This window comes from Chiroxiphia lanceolata, chromosome 17 (genome assembly GCF_009829145.1).
Source record: "Chiroxiphia lanceolata isolate bChiLan1 chromosome 17, bChiLan1.pri, whole genome shotgun sequence".
In the NCBI taxonomy this organism is placed as follows: Eukaryota; Metazoa; Chordata; class Aves; order Passeriformes; family Pipridae; genus Chiroxiphia; species Chiroxiphia lanceolata.
The window spans coordinates 9,269,149-9,289,783 of record NC_045653.1 but is presented as its reverse complement, the minus strand read 5'-3'; the positions used below and the strand labels follow the sequence as shown (position 1 = coordinate 9,289,783).

Genomic DNA, 20,635 nt, shown 5'->3' with positions numbered 1-20,635 from the left:
AAACGGGCAACGTGACCTACAGCAACGTCTGTAAAATCACAGCTACTTTGCAGCACTGTAATTTGTCAAAAATCGATAAAATGGAAGTTAAAAATCATAATGATGGGAAAGGCAGTTTCTCTCCTTGAGTTTCAAATGATGACTGAGAAAAGTATTTGAGTACAAGAATAAAAGATTAATATATAACTTCTCAGAGGACTTCGCAGTCCCTCCTAGTCATGCCACCTGGTGAAGTGAGTGGAGCCTTGGGAAAGGCTCAGTGTTGTAATTTTTAGTCACCAGCCAAAGTTTACTGCAGGTTAGAGGAGGACATAGAAACTAAAAGAGCAATATCCCTTACTATGAACTGAATTTCTAAGATTTTTGATTTAAAGATACTATTACTTGGGGCCTATGTGTTAAGACCAAATACCCATCAGTTTTTATGGTTTTTCGTGTGAGCTTTTTAAGGTACATTTGCATATTTGGGGGCAGGGTAAGACATGGACAGTACTTCAGCACTGTTCCCATTTCTCACAGGGTCAACTGCCAAGCAGATCGATTTATTTAATGTCACAGCATTACAAGTAAAGTGATCATCACAAATATGTGATGGGGAAAACGTTGACACCCACATTTGGGCAACCCTAAGCAGACAATACTCTGACCTGTTTAAAGCAACCCCCTTCTCACAGATAACTCCTAGCTCTTGTTCTTCCAGGTCTCCATCAGCCTTCAGGCAGCAGCTTTCAGGCCAGTCAATTCTGGGCATCACCAACCAGCAGGTGCTGAGCCCATCCCACTAACAGCAGAGTTCCAGCCTCTAATGCCACCCATTCCCAAAACATAAGAGCAAAGCTTATTTTAAAATACTGATATAAGAGGTGCTATTTTAAGGTTGTTGCCCCTTAAAACTTAATTGAAAGCTAAGTTAAATCAGGCATTGGAATAGGTTGCCAGGGAGGTGGTGGAGGTGTTTAAGGGGCATCTGGACCTAGCACTGGATGATGTGGTTTAGTAGCTCAGGGGTTACAATGGTAGTGCTGGGTTTATGCTTGGACTTTATCTTAAAGGTCTCTCCCAACCTTGACGATTCTATGATTTTTATTCCCCGAAAGATAAATCGTAGCATCTGGCAATATTGTTCCAGCAATCCAGCTTTTCCGGGGAAACAGCGCTCGGCAAGAAGAGCGCGCTTATTGAAAGGCGGGTTGTGCTTTTTTTTTTTTTTTTTTTTTTTTTTTTTTTTTTTTTACGTTATTTACTTCCTTTATGACGGTTGCACAACAAGGTCAAAGTGCAGCCGCCTCCCGTATACGCGACCGTGTCCCACCTGCCGGCAGCGCCCGGCCCGATGCCCGCGGGCCGACCCTCGGGGGGCTGCGCTGCCCGCCGGGCGCTGCGCGGAGCGCGGCTCCCCCACAAGGGTTAAGCGGCGCCGGGGGTGTAACGCGGGCTGACACACGGGCGGGGATCGCCCCGCCGTGCCGGCTCGCAGCTGCGACTGGACCGTTCAAAATCGCCGTCTCCCTCCTTCTCTTTTCCCCCCCGCCTCCCCTCTCTCCTCTCCCTTTTCCCTCCGCGGCGCCCGGGCTCGCAGCGCTTTCCCCGGCCGTGCTGAGTCAGACCGCGCCCGGCACCCGCCCCCGCGGCCCGGCCGCGCCGAGGGGCTGCGGCCCCCGAGTCGCCCCGCCAGCGGCGGAGGGAGGGAGGGAGGCAGGCACAGGGGCTCCTCCTCGCCCGCTGCCCCCGCCCGGGGCTGGGCGTGCACCCCGCCCGCCCCGCCGGTGGATCAGTTACACGCAGCTGGCACAGGTGCGGGGCGCCCTTCAGACTCGCGCCGGCGGGGGAGACCCGGACGCAGGGAGCAGCAGGGAAAAACATGCAGCCATTTTGGGCCGAGGCAGACAAAGAGCCGCCGGCGGCCGCGGCCGCCCCCCCGCCCTGCCCCGCACGGGCCCCCCGCACCAACCCGCGCCCGCGGCGCGGCCGCACCGAGGGGGCCGCAGCCCCCGCCCGCCCCGCGCGGAGCCGCCGCCGCCGCCCGACTCCCAACTAAGCGTTCGCAGCCATTTGCACGGCCTTTTATAGCGCGGGCGCCGGCCAATCAGCGGCGGGCGGAATCCCTGCCCGGCCCGGTGATGTGAGGGCCGGGCGCGCGCGCGTGCGCGGTTGGTGCGGGGGGAGCGGGTGCGAGCGGGGCGGGGGGAGGAGGGAGGAGTGAGAGGGGAGGGGGGGGAGGAGGGAGCGCTCACAGGAACCCTCCGAAAAAAAGATGGCGGCGGGCTCGGATCTGCTGGATGAGGTTTTCCTGAACACGGAGGTGGATGAGAAGGTGGTGAGCGACCTGGTGGGCTCCCTGGAGTCCCAGCTGGCGGCCTCCGGCCACCACCACCAGCACCACAAGGCGCAGGAGCCCCTGAGGGCCGCTGGGGGGCTGCTGGGGAACCATGTTGTGAGCGGCAGCAGTAGCAGCAGCAGCCCAAGCCCCAGCCCTGGAGGAGTAGTAGTAGGAGGCAATGCTAATGCCCAAACAGAGAGCGGCAGCGGCAGCAAGATGGGACTGAGTGCCCCAGAGATCACAAAAGCAGGTAACGTGGGCAGGGGTGGGGGGCTCTGAGGGAGAGGGGCCCTCCCCTCCCCCCACTCCCCAGCTCCCGCTGCCTCCTTCCCTCTCTGCTTTCCCCCCTTTTCCCTCTCTCCTCCTTCTCGTTGTGGCAGGAGCGGGAGTGCAAAGGGTGGTATCGATCATACGGGGGAGAGCCTCCCCTCATCATGCCCCCTCGGTGTGTATCCGCGCCTTGCTCCCTCCCCTTTATTTTCCCTCCTCGCCCGTGCTTACTCGAGGGTGTTGGATCATGTGTGGGGGCAGCCGCCCCGCAGAAGGAGCCGGCAGTGCCCGTCCGTGACTCCGCCGGTCCCCTCTGCTTTTCCTGTCCTTGTTGCTGGAGTGTAAAAGGGCTCTGTTAATCCCGGGGGCTGAGGGGAGGCAGAGCCCACCCCCTCGGTCATGGCTGTGCCTCCTGTGCCGCCTGTGACTGCTCCCCTTCCCTCTCCAGGGGTGGAGGTTATGGGGGGGATTCCCTCTCGATAATGCCGCCTTAGCTGTCTGTGTAAATGCTCCTTCCCCTCCCCCTTCGCTGTTGCTGAAGTGGAAGGGGGTGTTATTAATCATGACACCTATTTCCTGTAGAGGAGGAAGCGAGGGGGGATTTCAAGGGGAGGAAGTCCCTCAAAATGCTTCCCCCCCCCAATATCTGCCTGACTTGATATTCCCCCCCGCACCCCTTCTCTTGTTCCAGGGGCTTGGAGGGGGCATCCAACACTCCCGTTCCTCCTCTGCCCTCAAGGGGGGGTTGTCACAACGCCGGGTCCCAGCAAGGGGGGGAATTCAGGCCACAACACCCCACCTTGCACAGCGCCTTCTCCCACCCACCCACCCCCGGAGCTGCCTGGGAATATTCCCCCCTTCGTGCTGGGAAGGTTGTAGGGGGGCAGTGTGAAGGCTGGGACTGAGGGCTCACTACGTGGGAATGGAGGGAAGCTGTTTTTTCAGGGGGATTGGGAGAAATGTCTCCCCAGAATCTCTCTGCAATTCCTCCCCTCCCCCCCCTTTTTTTTTTTGCTTTCTACTTGCTGAAGTGTAAGAAGATACTACAGACCCTGTGTTATGATTGATGAAGCTCTTCTAGGAGGATCTCCTTGACCCTTATAATGTGCATCTCAGTGTCTCTCTGTCACTATTCTTTTCCCATTTCTATCTCCTTAGGGCCAGGACCTGGACTGTGTGTGATTGTACTTGTGATAACACCAGGCCTCGTCAAGGGGCGTGAGGATTATTCAGGACAAGAAGCTACATCATCTTGTCCTTTCTGAAACCCAGCTTTGCTTTTTATTTATTTATTTTTAATTGTCTCTGGCTGTGGGAACTTCAGGTCTGTAAGAACAAATTCTATAATAAAGAGAAAGGGTCTTCTAGCAACCTACTCGAGGTCCTGCAATACCTCTTATCTTGCCAGGCCAATGTTTTGCTTTCCTTTCACTTTTCATATTTTGCTGTTGTTGAACCTCCTGATCTGACTTACTTACTCTGTAGGTGATGACAGGATTAGAGGGTAATATGTGCTGGATGTAGGGAATATGTCTTAATAATGTGTCTTCCATGGCCATTTTCCTCTCCTTGCAGTTGCAGTCCTTTTGCTAAATGTGATATCAGGCTCTAGAATGGGGAAGAGGTCTAAGATAATCTTCCTCCCTTCCCTTGGTTCATATGAAATGTTTTCCCTGTTTTGTCTTACTGTAGTGTCAAAAGCAGGAGCGTTACAATTAATATTGAATCTGCCAGAGTTTGGTGGGAAATTGGAGGCTTCAAGATAATGTCTTCAAAGCCATATTCAGTTTGTACTCTGTCCTGTTTTCCTGGCTCCAGGCAGGCAGCTTGGAAGATGGAGAAGACCTGGTGATGAGGGAGAACATTCTGTCTTCTCCTCTTGCTCATTCTGTCTGTTTACCCTTATTGTTGTTTTGCAGGAGCAGGAGGAGTGCAGGGGGGTGTTATTAATCATAACACCAGGTCCCAGACTTCAGCTCTGGATGGAGCCACCACAACGAGCACCAGCACCACCACTGCAGCAGCAGGAGGATCGGAAGTCACTGCTGCTCCAGGGACCCTCAGTCAGGGCAAATCGGTGGTTATCAGCACCATGGCAACTGCCTTGTCCACCAGGAATGGCAAGATTGGGACCACAACAGTGCAGACTTTGAATGGGAGTAACGTGGTGATGAACTCTCACCACACAGGAAGTGCTGCTTTCTCTGGGACTCCTGTGACTGCCAACCCCACTCCCGCACCTGCTGTTGCCCCTCTCGTTAACAATGGACCTGGATCCGTGGGGAAAGGAAACGCTGTTAATGCTGTTTTGCCCTCAGCTTCCAACACTGTCATCCAGACTTCTTTCCTTAACACTGCTGTGTCCTCTGCATCTTCCTCCTCGCCCACAGTTATCTCCTCACAGCCACCGCCGAGCGTCGGGACCGGGGCGCCCACGGTGACGCTCGTGAGGCCCCCCATCCACACAGCAGGACCCACAGTAGCTGCAGCTGGTGCAGCCACTCAGAATGGGAGCAATACTGTGATCAATTCAACCATCAGTGTGGGGAGTTTTCCTGCTGTTGCCACAGCCACTGTGGGATCTGGAGTTTCCCTCCAGACATCGCTGGTGAACAGCCAGTCTGGTTCCACTGTGGCAGCAGCTCCTGCCACACAGGTCATCAAATCTGAGTCTCCTAAAACTATAGTCCAAGCCGTGTCCCAACAGCAGACGCTGGCTACTGGTGGCCAGCCCAGTACTACAGGGGGTAACATGATTATTGGGCAAACTATGCAAGCTGGGCTCTCAAATGTTGCTCCCAATCCTGGTGGGATACCTCCTGCGGCTCCTGGCACCCCCACAGGAATGGCTAAAGGCACTGCCAATACGGTGGCACAAAGTCTGCCAAGGACTCCAACACCAACTACGAGTGGAATCAGAGCAACTTTGACTCCTACAGTTTTAGCACCTCGTTTGCCTCAGCCACCTCAGAATCCGACGAACATTCAGAACTTTCAGTTACCACCAGGTAAGTAAGAGGATTGAGGGATTTTGTTTTGGAAGTGTATTTCTTGCAGGGAGGAGAGGTTCCAAGCGAGATTCCTTGCTGTTTAATTGTCAATTGTGGAAAAGGCATTACATGTAACAATGAGAATCATCTGGTGTTGAGTAGTAGCATAGTAGCATTCCACTACTCAGAGTATGACTTCGGGTGTCCAGAAAGTGTTTTCAGCAGTAATAATTTGAAAATAATTCTGCCTGGTATCTTTGTTCCAGTGTGAGTGTAGATGAAGCTGCAAACTGCCAAAGTGTGACAATGGAATATTATGCAATGAAATGTTGATATTTCATTTTCAGGAAAGGCATTTTGACTTTTCAGGCTGTTTTGTCAGTAGCTTGTAACCTTCACGTGCTGCTCAGTTCCCTCTCTGTCCCTGCATGCCCTCAGTACCACAGAGCTCTGGTGAATAGAGAGGCAGCAGATGCAACATGAGAAAACTACCTTCTTTTTGCTTTAAATACCTTCAAAGTCTGACTTAAAAACTCACAGATTTGAAGCTTATGATCATCTTTTTAGCCACTGGCATTCTGATACAAAAGGCAGACTTCCTATGTCCTTACCTCACCCTGTTGTGTCTAGGGCTGCAGCGTTTGTAGTAGTTAGTCTCGTGCTTAGTGCTGAGCATCTCTGGACAAGGAATCTAGTCCTGAACTCAGTGGGTGAGTAAAAAGCAGGATGAGAAGCATTTCTTTGCTGAGAACTGTTGTGTCCCTCCTTAAATATCCTAGATTTGGAGATTTAAGGTTATATATTTGCTGTTATTTTGAGCCAGGCTTGTTGCTTTTATCTGCTTTGCTTTTTGACTGAAAATACTTGTGTGAACCTACACGTTGCTTCCTGTCTTCCTAATAATACATACAATAGCTGTATTCTTACTCTTCAGTGTTTTCAGGGCAGTATACAAAGAACAGCTAATTAAATTTTGCTGCTAATTCCGAGTGAAGTCAGTGGTGGTTGTGTATCATCTATTTCAAGTGGTCTTGGTAAAAATACATCTCTTGGAGCTCCTGACCAACCTCAGAGCAATGCACCTGTCACATAAAGTAGATCAGGAACTGTACTGTGTTACTACACACTGTCTTTTTGTGTAATATCCTATCAGTGGTATATGATGCCATGTAGTTTGATGAAATCTGTCAAACATTCTGGATATCCAAGTTCTAAATGGCATAAATATTTCTCCTTTTTTTTTTTTTGTATAGATTATTCCATATATGAGTAATTTGAATGACAGTGTTGCTAGTTTAAAAAATAGCAGTAAAACTCAGATCTTGAAATCCCAGTGCTTCATTTGAAGCTTGTAAATTGATAGGCTGGAAAATCCTTATTTATTTATTTATTGCCATAGTGTATCAAAGGATTGTTCAGGTTTACAGTCTATTGCCATGTATACCTACATTTTTGTTAATACTGCATTATAAACCTGATTATGGGGAAAAATACTTCTGTGGAGTCCAGTGGGACCTTTTTTTTAGGTGACTAATGTTTTCAAACTGCCACAATGTACTGAAATGTTTTACTCTTAGAAGCAACGTTGCCAGTTCTTAAGCAAAATTGGACTATAAATTTGCTTCTTTGGAGTTTTGGATAGATTGAAGTAAAACAATATAAGTTCTAAGCACTTGGGGTTTTATTAAACACTTTTCTTTTCTGTCCTACACTTTAAGAAATATTTATAACTTCAAAAGAATAAGCATGACTCTTAAAATAAGCAAGTGTTATGTGACTGGATACATAGAAATTGGAAATTGGGTTCTTGCATGACAAGACAGACTTAATATTGAAAAAGAATCTTTTTTTTTTTTTTTTTTTAGTGAAACAGATTATTTTTCTTTTAAATTGCTTTGGCTTGTTTGTTATACTTTCCAAAGTAGCCAACTTTGAAAATGTTTTGCAAAAACATTTCTTTCAAAACACTTAAGAATTGGTGGATGCTGAGCTCTTACAAATCTCTCAGAGGTGCAAGGGCCAAGCACCTCTGCAAGTCCGGCCACGTGCAACTGCTGAGAACTTTAGCAGAGTGTGCAGGTACATTCCTACTGAAAGGAGAATAGGTGGCTGTGCTTTTTAAATTGTATTTCAAATGGCAGCATCATAGGTGAGGTTTTTGGAGGCAGTTTGGTAGGATGAAGGTGCAGCTGCAGTGCCTGTGTGCTGTGCACCTACTGTATGCATCACATTTGCATTCACAAGTTTGTTTTTAAAAGTTAGTGATGTGTGCTAGTGAGAGTTTCTAAGACTTAGTGCTTGAAATCATACACTGCACACACAGCTTTTTACACCAAGAATTACAAACACTTAGAAAGCAAGTTCTGATGGAAGGTTTGACCAATAAGCAGCACATTTTACAGTTATTTTCGTACCCAGAATCACTGTTTCTAGCTGTCCAAAATACAGTGTCACATGTATAGAAAGCAGAATATAAGATGTCAGTAAGTGTTATTAACCTGGGACTTGAAAACTGGAAACCTTTCAAGGTTTCAAATGTTTTCTTAAAAAGAGCATGTGGGAAATAAGCTCATTCAGTGGTCTATAAAACACAGACTTTTAGAATAATGCTTTGTATGGCATCAAGGCAAATGTGCAACAAACCTCAACTGACAAACTGGAGATGTTTGAAGAGCCAAGGGGCCATAGTTGTTGTGACCTTGCTGGATTTTGGTGCATTGATTCTCTTAGCAACTGGACTTTTGAGAGTATCCGTGCATTAGCAGTGGTTTTCCACTACTGTCATCTTTGAGGAAGAGGACTCTTGCACTTAGTCTTTTCTTCAGGAGCCTGTGTTTGAAACTTTGGGGTCCAACTGGACAGATTTGGGTAATGAAGGTCCCAAAATAACCTTATTTATATCTTCTTAGCAAAGACATGGAAATATTGTGAGATGATTTTGTAGGGGGCAGGAACAGAAGTTTCCCTTTATACAATACTGCCTTAAGGATGCAACATCTACTGAAACTGTGACTGAAAATAAATTGGATGAAGTTTGTTGTTTCCAAGTACTTCAGTAATGTGAAACATGTTTTGTACAATAATATGGTAAGAAGTAGGAAAATCAGTTTGTTAAAGCAGTAAGTCAGTGTTCAGCTTTTACAAGTGCTTAGAAAAACCTGCAGAAAAGTATGACTGGGATTATGCCCTAAAATTTATCTTTTGCATTGGGAGTGTTTGTAAAGTGTTTAGAGGTCATTGCTGACACAGCGTAGAATCATCTTGTAAAATGGCAAAACTTGTGTGCTTTAAAATCACTTTTGAAAATACCATCTTGTCCAGCCAGTGCTGTAGTACAAACCCAGCCCTATGAGGTTGTACCTACTTTAGCACTACTGTCAATTGGGGAGTTCAAAGATTTGGTTTCTCTTCTTGCAGTGTTGTTACTCTGCTGCTTTATCTTTGTGTACAAGCATCTCATAGTGATTTTTTAAGGTGCCTGCTTAGAGAAAGGAGCAGGTTGGTGAGTGCTGTGGGTATACAGTAAGAACAGTATAGTGCAGGTGGGTATGGACAGTTTTCTCTACTAGCTTAAGTAGAATTGAAATCTAGAAACTTTCACTTCCTCCTTTCCCCTCTTTTATTTTACCTACTGGGTGACTGTTTGTACTTACAGAAATTTGGTGGTTTGATCCTAAAGACTAAGTCTTTTTTTTTCCTAAATAAATACAATTCTGTGACAGTCCTGTTTGAAGAGAGCAAGTAGGATGGGCTGTCCTTATGTTTTGTTTTTACTTCTGCAATCATGACCAGTGTTCCTGCTGGCAGTACTGCATCTGTAGTAGAACTGTTGTCACAGAGTTGTTTTGTTTTGTATCTAAAAATAAAACATCTTTATTACTTTCCCAAAACTCAGTTGGATCTGCCAGTAGCTGAAGACAGGGAATGAGACAAGGCTTCTTCGTTGGAGGGCATCTCATGGGCCATTTCTGGCTGAGGTCAGGGTGGGCCCTTTCTAGACTGAGAAACTGCTGGGACCCCTTTAACGTGGAATGTTCCAGAGCTCTGAATGGTGCCAGTGGTTAAAACTTACTGTTGATGCTTTCCAGAAGCAAAGGGTACCTGGAGGAGCGTTGGTGCTGTACCTCTGCAGATCCTGGAAGATGTACTATGTGAATATGCACCCTCAAGGTTTTCTTCATGGCCTTAGAGGCTCCAAACTTCACTTGGTGTTAAACAGGAGCTTCTTTTGTAGAAACCAATCAGTTTTTAGCTTGTGTTCACTATCCAAGAAGGATTTGGACTTAGGCCTTGGTTATAGTGGCTTTAGGATGGGAAAGCACGGGTTCAGGTTGTTTTGGCTTGAGCCAGTCATATATTTTGGAGCTGGAGTAACTGAAAAATAACTTCTGCAGGAGTGGTTCCATTTCTTTCGGTTGGGAGTTGGGGTGGGGGGTGGTTGGGCAAAGGAGAGTGTATAAAAACGGAGAGAAGTGGCAGCTGAGAAGAAAGGAACAAACAATTTGTGTTACTTTTTCAGGCTGAGCACCTCATTCCTTGGGCAACTTTGTACTTGAAACACGTACCCCAGAAGTGCCCAAAGTAACTAGGATGTGGATAGATGAGGAAGTCATTAGACTTCCCTAATATAAGAATTACAGAAAGGAATGATAGAAATACTATGAAGTAGTGGAATGTGGTTGTTTCTATTTCTCACTGACTAGTAAGCAAGTTCAAACATATCCTCATTATAGTTTCCCTGTGTGTTGCATGTGCTGCCAATATTATGCCTGTTAACCGTGTTGGCATGGCTTGATTTTGTTAAAAATAAGGTCTGTAATGCACCATGACAATAGGAGCTCCTTAAAGTACTTACAGGATGTTTTACTTTCAAAGCATTTTACAAAACTTAATCCTTGCAACGTGCCTGTGTGGTTGGTAAATAAAGTAGTATGAACTCTGCTTTAGAGCTGGGGGAAAGAGCAACTTAGAGAAGTTCTGACTTGCCCAAGGCCATGCAGGAATCGATATTTTGCCAGGACTAGAGCTTGGGAGTCCTACACTTGGCGTGGAAAGTGGTATCTCCCTTTCTGAAAGATAACTGTGGATCTCCTCTGCAGAACTCTTCTGGGTGAGGGGTGGATTTTATGTTCAAATCATGCATCAGCAAAAGGAACATTCTGCTTTATTTGGAATCTGCTACATCAGATCTGCCATATGTCGCCAGACTGAAAGTTGTGTTTGTTCGCATTGCAACTTCCATAACTGAGGAATCCTGCATCCTTGGCTTTGTACCCCAAAGGACCTGGGGCTCAGAGGGCTGTGCAGTAGGATTTTTTGGCTCTGTTAAAAAGTGTCTCAGTGTTTTGCACATCTGATAAGAGTGGCTCGTTAAGTGATGGGATCTAATGGGAATATAATTGTAATTCTGTTAAGCTGTGAAAGCTACTGGCTTTGACTACATGTTGTTCACTTCTGTTATGGAAAACACTCTTGTTCCCAACAGCCTTTGGAAGAGCATGTATGGATATGTCTGTATATGCTTCAAATTGTGGTCTTCTGGGTTTTTTGGGTAGCACTGGGCTTATGATAAAGGTTGTTGGTCAATGACCAGAAGTGAGTGTTTTATTTCTTTAGAGCTGTTTTGCACTCTGCAAGAAGTTAGGTGTTTTCCATCTCTGAAATCTGCCAGGTTACTTATAAAATGCAGCTTCTTGGTTTGAGGACCTCAAGTTTGGATGCTGCCCAGGACTTGAATACCTTACTAACACAGGATCCTGCAGCAAGTTTAGCAAACTGAGCTGAAAATGCATTTTGGGCACTGATAAGACACAAATTAGTAGATATCACAAACTGTCTTCAAATTAAATGCTGTGGTGTACGAAAACTCTTACTATTGTTTGTCTTCCCTGTTTTGGGAAATAGGCTATAAATAGAACTCTAAAAAAATTTATGAAGTAGTTCAAGAACACAGTTGAAAATAGTGATATTTAAACTACCCGGGTTTTGAGCAAAGAGGAGGTGCTGGTGTGTGGAAGGGTTGCTTTCTGTTCTCATAAAAACTGTGTGATCAAAAACTGAGTGTGCTCAGAAGGAACTGGATATAGAAGTCACTTTACACATTAAACACTTTTTGTTACTATAGGCAGTTTTTGTCAGAAATACTCAAAATCAGCATTTTTACCTGAAAATAGCTACTGTTGTCAAGGTTATTCGTTGTGCTGAAACTTTTTGAATGTTTATAACCTCATTTATCTGTCTGACTCCGCTCCTTGAATTTGATGCCATTGCTTTATGTCAAAAAAAAAAGGCTTTTGCTAGTTGGAAGACTTAGCAAGTTTAGCTTTATTAGGCAATGTTATCTCTCCTGAAAGAAGATTTGAAAAGGTAGTGGCATGAGGAAAATAATTTTGAAAATACAAGAACCAAAGGCAATGACAGAAAGGAGATTTAGTCGTAGGTAACAGACAGTTATTTCAAGTGTATTATGAACTGTAAAGCTCCGTGCACGGCCACAGGGATGTTCCTGTGTACAGAGAGTTGTGTGATCCTTGAATGTTGCTGAAGGTTCCCTGGTGCACTCCCAGGACCAGACCCTCGGGATGCCCCTGTCCCATTGACAGGTTGCACACAATTGTTGTACAGAGGTGGTGACTGTGGGGATGTTCAGGCTTTGTTTTTGTGCTCTTACAGGTTGTTAATCCATTAACTTTAATTTGTTTTGAAACTAATTAAGATCTTGCCTAAATGCGAGAAGTTGTGTATTTGTACTGATAAAGGTTTCTTCAAAGTTGTAAAAGCTTTCTTGTTTGAATCCAGTTTTTGCTGTATCAACCCTCTTGCATCTGGTTCCTCATAAGAGAAGCAAAATAGCTCATACAATAAGCTACTTCTACGAGGACACAGTTGTGTTCACACTGGAGATTTTAAGACTAAATTAGTGTGGCGAAATATCCAGCTCAGATGTTGAGAGAAGCATAAAAACTGTGCACAGACCAGGCTGTAATTAAACAGGTGTAAAGACTGTGTGATCACTCATACTTCAGATTAGATGAGGCTTTGTTTTTCATTGAGGCTGTGGACGCACAAATGGAGCTTGTTGGTGGTTTTAAACCTTTTAGGACAGTTTTACCTCAGCTTACTCTGAAAATTTTTACCCCAGTTCCGTTCTGTGGTAATTTCTTTCCAGAAATGCTGGTTGTCTTCTGGAGGTGTGGGTATCTCAAGGAACTGAGAGCCAGTTTTTTACCACAAAGCCTCCTGTCTTGGAGTAATTTTCTTCAGGTGTCTTTAGCACAGTATTTAATGTGAAATGAAATTGTCCTTGAAGCCTTATTTATGCCTTTAAGGATTTTTTTAAACTGTAGAATATTTTTTAATGAGAACAAAACCCTGATTATCATCACTATGTAACGGTATAGATTATCAATAGTCAAGAAGGAGGTGGTAATCATAAGGAATTGATACACCTGTGTCTTCTTCCTGCAGTGAGATCAGTTCAGTACCTCAGTAGAGCTGTCTTAAGGCACTGTACAAATGTAGCTAATATTTTGTCTGTAACTGTTGGAAGGCTAGAAATAAAAATATGAGTTTCTGTACTTATATTACCACGATCAGAAAGTTACAACTTGAATATCAAAGGTTGATTCTCAGCAAAGTGCATGAGTAGGTTATGAGTCCCTGTACCCAGGGGTGTTGCTTTTGCTGTATATTTATACAGGATTTAGTGCAAGGTCTGACTGGGATATCAAGCTCTTTTTGCGGGATTTGGAAAAGTATATTGATAAAATTAAGTAACTTCTTGCCATTGCAGAGCTCTATAAATTGGAACTTTAAGTTATGAATTATGTATGTCTTTTGGTGCATTTTTCTTTAAAATGCACTACTAAAGTAAGTTTTTCAGTAGCATGTTGTAACCAGTACCTAGACAACGAGTAACATAAAACTCGCAGCAGTGTGTAATGTTGTTTTACATGACTGGCATGACTGTTCTATGACTTCTATTGAATCAAGTAAGCCTCTCTAGTAAGAATGGTCTAACTTATGATTATAACTTGATTAATATACGCTTCTGAGAATAGCTGAACTGTTAAAAGCTATCACAGTGCTTTTGTGCAGAATAAAGCACGTGCTGGATAGACTGTGCTGACAACCAGTATAGTTGAAAAATGCGCGCTCTAGATACCAGGGTATAAACAAAACCAAACAATGAGGTGTGGTGCCGTGCTCGAGCCTTTCTGAAATGGTTTGAAGGGGCAGCAAGGCTGTAATAAGTTGTCTGCACACCTTCCTTCAGTTTATTAACCAAATATTTCTGTAAGGGAGGGTTGGATTGAGAACCTCTCCCCGAATGTAAAATAACATCAGGTGCACTCAGCCAAAGTGGTGGTGTGGCGAGAGGGACCAGTTGTGCTCTCATGAGTCAGAAGTACCAACTCTGAGGAGTAACACTGAGGAATTTGCAGCACTGGTGGCAAAAGAGTTGATGGAGGTGACCAGAAGAGTGTTTGCTGAGGGATCAGTGGGGGATGTCAGGAGAAGAGATCTGGAGCAGGAAGGCTGAGAATGACTAAACTGTGTGAAGTTAATAGACAGGCGTGAGGAGTTGTTGGTTTTTAATAGACATATGTGCAGTTGTGTTTGCAGTGGTATTAGGGGTGGATTGGGAGAAGATACAAGTGTTCATGCCTTGAGCTTCAACCTTTATTTCCTTTCATTCTTCCTTTTTTCCAGTGTATCATTTGGATTTCTTTCCTTCCCTGTCCTCCATGGGGGAGGGGGAGAGAAGGCACTAATTATTTATAAGTGTTAGTCATACCCAGTCATTAAGCTTAGTCACTACTCAGGACTGTTCATTTGATGGTTGGTAAAAATCAAAACGAGACCTGATTTTGTTTAAAAGCTTTCTGAATTCAAGCTTACAGGTGTGAAAATAATTCTGTTTCTGTGTGCAGACTAACTGAAAAAGCAGAGCTATTTAATAAATGTTGCTATCAGCCAAATGACATGTAATATCATGTCCCCTTGATAGTTTGTATTGAACTTGCAGGCGTAGTGTTTGGCATATTCTCAAAGCAGAATAATTTCTGTATGGGCAGTGAGAGAGGCATGAAATCCCAGAGGAGGATGTGGAGGAAACCTTTCCACTGAGGCTGCCCTGGGGAGCTGTCAGTCAGTGGAATTGTCCAGTGTCAGGTCTCCACAGCTCTGGGTGAAAAGGTGACATCAGCAAAGGGGTTTCTCACTGCTAAAATTACAAAGGGTGTATACCTAGAGTAGGGCATTCACAGTGGGGATAAATTAAAGAAATGCATTTTTTATGGGGTTTCATGCACTTAGTTGTTGTAGGGTGTTGCTTTTTGAGGGAAGAAAACAATAATTTAAAGCATTTAAGGCATTACTCCTCATTAAGTATGTGTGTGCGGGCTGTGATAAATGCAAAGTAGATTGGCCATTCCCATTGAGCACCAACCTTGATATGCCTTGGTTTAGACAAACTGTTTGTCACAAATGAAGACTAGCTGAGTTTTAAAATCTATTTAAAATAACAGAGGAAAAGAATTAGTGACACTTAATTTTGTGTCTTCCTTTCTGAAAACCAAATCTGATTTTGGTGTAACTGCATTATTGTATGATGTAAGTATATTGAAACTAATGGCACAGCTAAATCTGAATCACTTCGAGATCAATAATTAAAGCAATTGGTTTAGCTCTTGATAGTGTTTTTCTTAGCTCTTTCCACATCAGACTAAAGACAGATTTGTGTGATGATTGGGTTGCAATTTAACAGAGCGCTCTGGTGTTTTGGCTTTGTATGCTTGACTAGAAAAGAATGTTAACACACTTTCAAGGAATATAGCTTTCCAGAGAAGTCAGAATAGTTTCAAATCACATTGTTGTTGAAGCGTTTGTCAGTTGTTGCTATATAAATTGATGTATTTCCCAGAACAATTCTTACACACCTTTTCAACTGAGCAGGTAAGATTTTTTCCGTGTGGGATCACTGTTAAATTCAGTGGCTTTTTGGCACTCCAGCATGACGTTATTCCTTTAACCATATTCTTAGACAACCTGTGAATCAATACTTTACAAATGATTCACTTCTTCACCTTTTAGACAGAAGAGTTCTGTAATTTGAAACTGAGTTCTTACATAGTAAGAGTAAGCAAAAGCTTTTAAACTGAGATTGAATTTTTTGTCTGATGACTCTTTAGTAAGAAAAAAGAAGCAGTTTTTCATAATACAAACTTGTGTACTTGGTCTGTACAAAATACTCTTTCTGGGCACTGCAGTCAGGATTCTTGAGGGTATTTGCAAATGTATCTTTCACCCACATTGGCAATAATCATAAATCAGCTGTTAAAGAATCAGCGTTTCCGAGACCATAACGATTAGCTGTGATCTGTGTGTGCAGATTGGGCGTGTGCAGAAAGGGATGATGGCAAACAGTGGAGTGCTGTAGTAAACTGATGCTGTACTAAAACTTTTAGGCATTGGATCTGGGTAGAATTTTACTTTATTCCAGAGTGGCAGGAGTTGAAAAGTAAACCAAGTTATGTGCTTTTGTAGTTCTTGTCCAACACTCTGTGCTGTGCCAGTCTGCACTATGTGTAATGTTTAGTGCCTGTTGGGAGAGACTCCAAGTGTTTTGTGTTAGAGATGTTCTGAAGCAACCCCTGACAGTCATGGCATGTTTTTTCATGCTAAGTTGTAGCTCACCTTCAGCACAGCAGGTGCCTTTCAGATGCGTGGGCACAGTGTGCACTGTGTGCTCAGTGCAACTGTGCAGAACTTCAACTTCATGGCTTTGGGGTGCCCATTCCCCTGAAACAAGCCGTGAGGGAATCTGGTACATACTCTCAGGTTGCTCCAGTGTGCTGGACAGCTCTAGCTCTGCTGGCAGTTTTATGGCCTGCAGACCTGCAGCTGAGCAGGGAACGTATCTGCTACTGACTCGTGTTTGTACAGCCTGACCTCATCCTGCCAGCACCGGGGAGGCACTTCTGGAGCAGCTCAAGTCACACATAGTGTTCATTTTGAGCTGGCTGGTTTGCAGGACCTGATACCTGCGCTGTGGAGACTTCTCTGTCAGCACTGTGGTTATCCTTGTGGAGCTGAGATGCCTTTATAGAAGTCACGAAACCACCATGTTTGATGAAACTCGAGAACCTGGATCTCTGATGGTGTCGAAAGCTTCAGCAAGCTCAAGTAAAAGCTTTTTCTGGATTCCTTGTGCAGCACAGGTCACCTGAGGTTCTAAGCACCTAAACTTAAGCCAGAGCACCTAATGCAGCTGGTGCACACCTCTCATGGGGTGCAAAATAATGTGTCTTCAGTGACATCTAATCCACAACTCTGTTACCATTTACAGCTCTGTGTTACTCATCTTGATTTGTAATCCCTGTTTCTCATGAGCTGGTGTATAGATTGTCCTTCATGAGCTGCTACACATGTGCTGGTTGCAGATGCCGCTTTTTGACACGTGCAAGTAATTGTAAATGTGCTGGAAGTTGTCTGGTGTTAGGGAAGATTCCCTTAATTACCCAGGTTTTCATGGAGCTGCAGTGGACCAGCAGACTTCAATAGGTTCTTTCTGCTTTTCCTGGCCTTTCATTCCTGTAGAATTAGAACTTTCCCGGGTGGGTCAGTTACTGTGAGAGAAGGAATAGTTGGACAGCGTTGATGTCAGTACCAGGTTATCCATTTCTTTTCTGGAATAAGGGACATACATCACTTCTGCTAAAGCTGTTCCTGTAGTTTGTATAGGCAGCTGTCTTTTTCTCCAGCTCTCTACAGTATTCCAGCTTTTTTGTATTGGAAAAATCATGGGAACTTTGTGCTTTTATAAAACTTCTTTCATCTCATGGTCCTTGTTTTACCTGGTCCAACCGTCTGCAAAGCCTGGACTCGTCCCCTTTGCTTTAGATGGTTTTTGTGGTGTGTATGGCAACAACTTGCATGACCTTACAGACATTTGCTTTCCGTTTTGTTGCAACAGAATCTCTTCTGACAATTCCGTAGGGACACTCTCATAAAGCTTTCTCCTGCTAATATGGCACAGCCCACATAGGATTACTGTCAGAATTTTCTGCCATGTCAAATGTTTGCAGCATCTTGCCACAAATGGGTGTGCGCTTGAGAGCTTAAGGCCCAAATGCTTTGACGTGGAGATAACCTCATAGTGAACTTCCCTAGCAAATCTAGTTAGGATTTGAAGATTTGTCAGATGTCAGTGGACTGTATGATCAATAACTTTATTTTCTAGAGGTGTTTGTAAGGACTTTGATTTCCTACACCAGAAGCATCAATCCTCTAGTTATTCTTTCAGGCTTGGACATTCTTTCTGAACACCAGCATGTGTGTGTATTGATTCTTTGCTGCCTAACCTGACCCCAGCTGTTTTTTTCTTGGGAAATAAAGTTCAGTTACCTTTCTACTTTTAAGAAGAGAATTTCCTCAGGAGACTGGAAAAGGATATTCTCCATGCACTTTCAAGATCATACACCCATTAATTCTTCTGTCATGTCTCAACTGCTGAAAAAAACAACCTATTAAAAGTCTAGGTTCTTAGTAATAGTTCTGAATTGATCTGGATTAGACCATGAGCTACACTGTGGGTAATGAGCAAAATCTGTAAGCTTGAACCTTCTGTTCTTCTGTTCAGTGTCTGCATTAGGAAGAGAGATGTTGTCCCTTGGGATCTGATAGGATCCTGTCTAGGGTTTGTATTTCACAGATAGGCAGAAGTTTTGTCCTTGCACACTGGTATGAGACAAGCATGGGCACACCTTTTTGTGATCCTCTTGTTACGTGCCCACTAACTGTAGGTGAAATCCTTCAGTGGATCCATACCTGTGGTATGGATGGAGTCCCTGAGACATGGAGCATTTGTCCTGAGAGGTGACACCCAGATACTCCTGCTGATATGGCAGTGAGAGAGGACAGTCTGCTGGACTGGGGATTTTCTCAGAACGTTGATCTGAAGGTGCCTGCTATACCTGCAGCAAGTTTTAACTCTCTCCTTGAGAAGTCCAGCTCCTATAAATATTATTAATTAAGATTTACCAGCAAAAACTGGTAACAAAACAGGAAACTTGTGGGGGCTTTTTTCTTTTTGGATGTAGAGGTTCTCTAGCAAGAAAGTTGTATGTCTTGGCAAATGCACAGATAATCAGAGTGATCTGCAAAGGCTACATAATATTTTTGTTAGTCTTCTTTATTATTCTGTTATTTTTTTTCTTTAGTCTTTGCTAAGCCAAGCCATGTTTCAAAGAAATAAGGAAGAGGGAGACATTTGAAAAAAGCCTGGTTTGTGTTTTTCTGACATGTCCTATGGCCAGAGCTCTTCACTTTTGATTCCAGTGTGTGATTTCACAAGTTTTATTAATTAAAAAAAAAACCACCAACAAAGAAACAACCCCCCAAAGCACAGCACTCTGTAAATGGCAATGCCGATAGCAAATGGAAACACAAATAAGCAAGAGGCAGAGACGACACTGTGGAATCATGCAGCTACATCCTATAATAGGGACATTTTCCCTTCCAAACACTCTGATAAACAGGAAAGATAAGGGAGAGTCTCCACAACAAGAACACATGGGATGACCATTGTACTGGTCAAGAGCACAAGTCCCTCTGGCTTAAGGAGCAATCCAACTCAGTTTTGTTAATCCTTCATTTGGAGCCATGATGAATTGTTTAATTCAAACTAAAATATGAGCCTCTTTCAGGATTCTCTTAAGCCTCTGACTTCTAACAAAAATGGTAATTAATTTTAATTTTAATTAGTTTTTTAATGAGAGACTTGGAAAGAATGCTTGAATATTTGCATTTTTAATATTGAATATGATTTTACAGTACACGTGATCAGACTGTCTAGGAAAAATAAGGCAGAGAGATATTTAAAATGAACAAGTTTTATTGTCACCTTTTTATAATTGAACATTTCAAATTATCTTTATTAGCTGTTTGAGCTTAAATAGTAATTTATCCATTTGTGGAACAAACCCCTGGATGATAAACTTGAAACAGAAAGATGTTTTTCATCCTTTTTCATCCTACTTTAAATATGTTGCTAAATTTAATTGAAACAGTGAGATACCTCATAAAATACTAGCTATCTACTAGTGCCTGGTGGTCAGTTCTGACCTGGTTCATTCAGCATTTCCAGCCTTATGCACTGCAGTTTGAGGTTATGATACTCACCTGCATTTAAATATTTAAAATATAAGTTTTGGAACGTAGGAGAAAGAAATTTGTTGTTCTACATGTGTGTCTGTCTGTCCTTCCTCTGTTCTACTGCCACAAATGGATCAACTGACATTCACGTACGGATGGAGAGAGGGGGCTGTTACAGTCCTACACTGACGTTGTTTAGAAGGAGGAGATAAATGGGAGTTTCTTTTTAATTCTTAGTTGAGTTAGCACCAATGAGCCTTCTGAACTTCACTGAAAATCCACTTAGTGCCAGCCTGGATGTAGTTTTGGGTTAGTGAGTTCTGAATTTTTACACCTTGTCCGAAATCACTCATACATCAACATTCCAAGCAGGTAAAATGTCTCGTATCATCATATCATGATTAAAGTTTATGCAAGAGTAGTCAGATATTAGTAATTGTCTTTATGTTTGTATATAGCCCAGTATGTGTGCACAGGAATTTATCAGGGGTAGACCCTGAGTTAATGACACCTTAGAAACTCTCTAAGTTGAAAATAACTGTGTATGAAATTTGAGTGGGAATGAAAGAACTATTCAAATGTAGCTTTGTATGAGTTACTTTTTTTGTTATGACTTCAATACTTGACGGAAAGTTCAGACTTCCCATAGTTAGAAATCTAGCAGGGTAGTACTTAAAGTCAGGGTTTGAATTACAAATGATTGTTTTATCTGTCTGCTGCCAAAAATTGAACTTTCTTGATATGTTTTCTAAAGCTCACATTACTGTGCTTTTCAACTGTCTGTTTGAGCAGTTGTGCTATGTTAATGTGTAGGCATGTTCTAATTTTGCATGTAGCTCAGGGAGAATATTTCATTGTTCAGACGTTGTGCTTGCACTCTATGGGTATCCAACCTTCA

The 20,635-nt window shown here is 43.6% G+C and overlaps 1 protein-coding gene across 2 annotated transcripts in view; it reads left to right on the top strand.

Annotated features, from left to right (window-relative positions):
• Window positions 1–2,182: 2,182 nt before the first annotated feature.
• The window catches only part of TAF4 (TATA-box binding protein associated factor 4), a 36,166-nt gene continuing 17,713 nt past the window's right edge, over window positions 2,183–20,635 (top strand). Inside the window, exons 1-2 of one of the 2 annotated variants that reach the window (XM_032705220.1) lie at window positions 2,183–2,570; window positions 4,510–5,598. In XM_032705220.1, the coding sequence (XP_032561111.1) occupies window positions 2,255–2,570; window positions 4,510–5,598 (1,405 nt within the window). In that variant the 5' untranslated portion in view covers window positions 2,183–2,254. The remainder of the gene's footprint in view (window positions 2,571–4,509; window positions 5,599–20,635) is intronic. The other variant, XR_004360067.1, reaches the window with a different exon arrangement.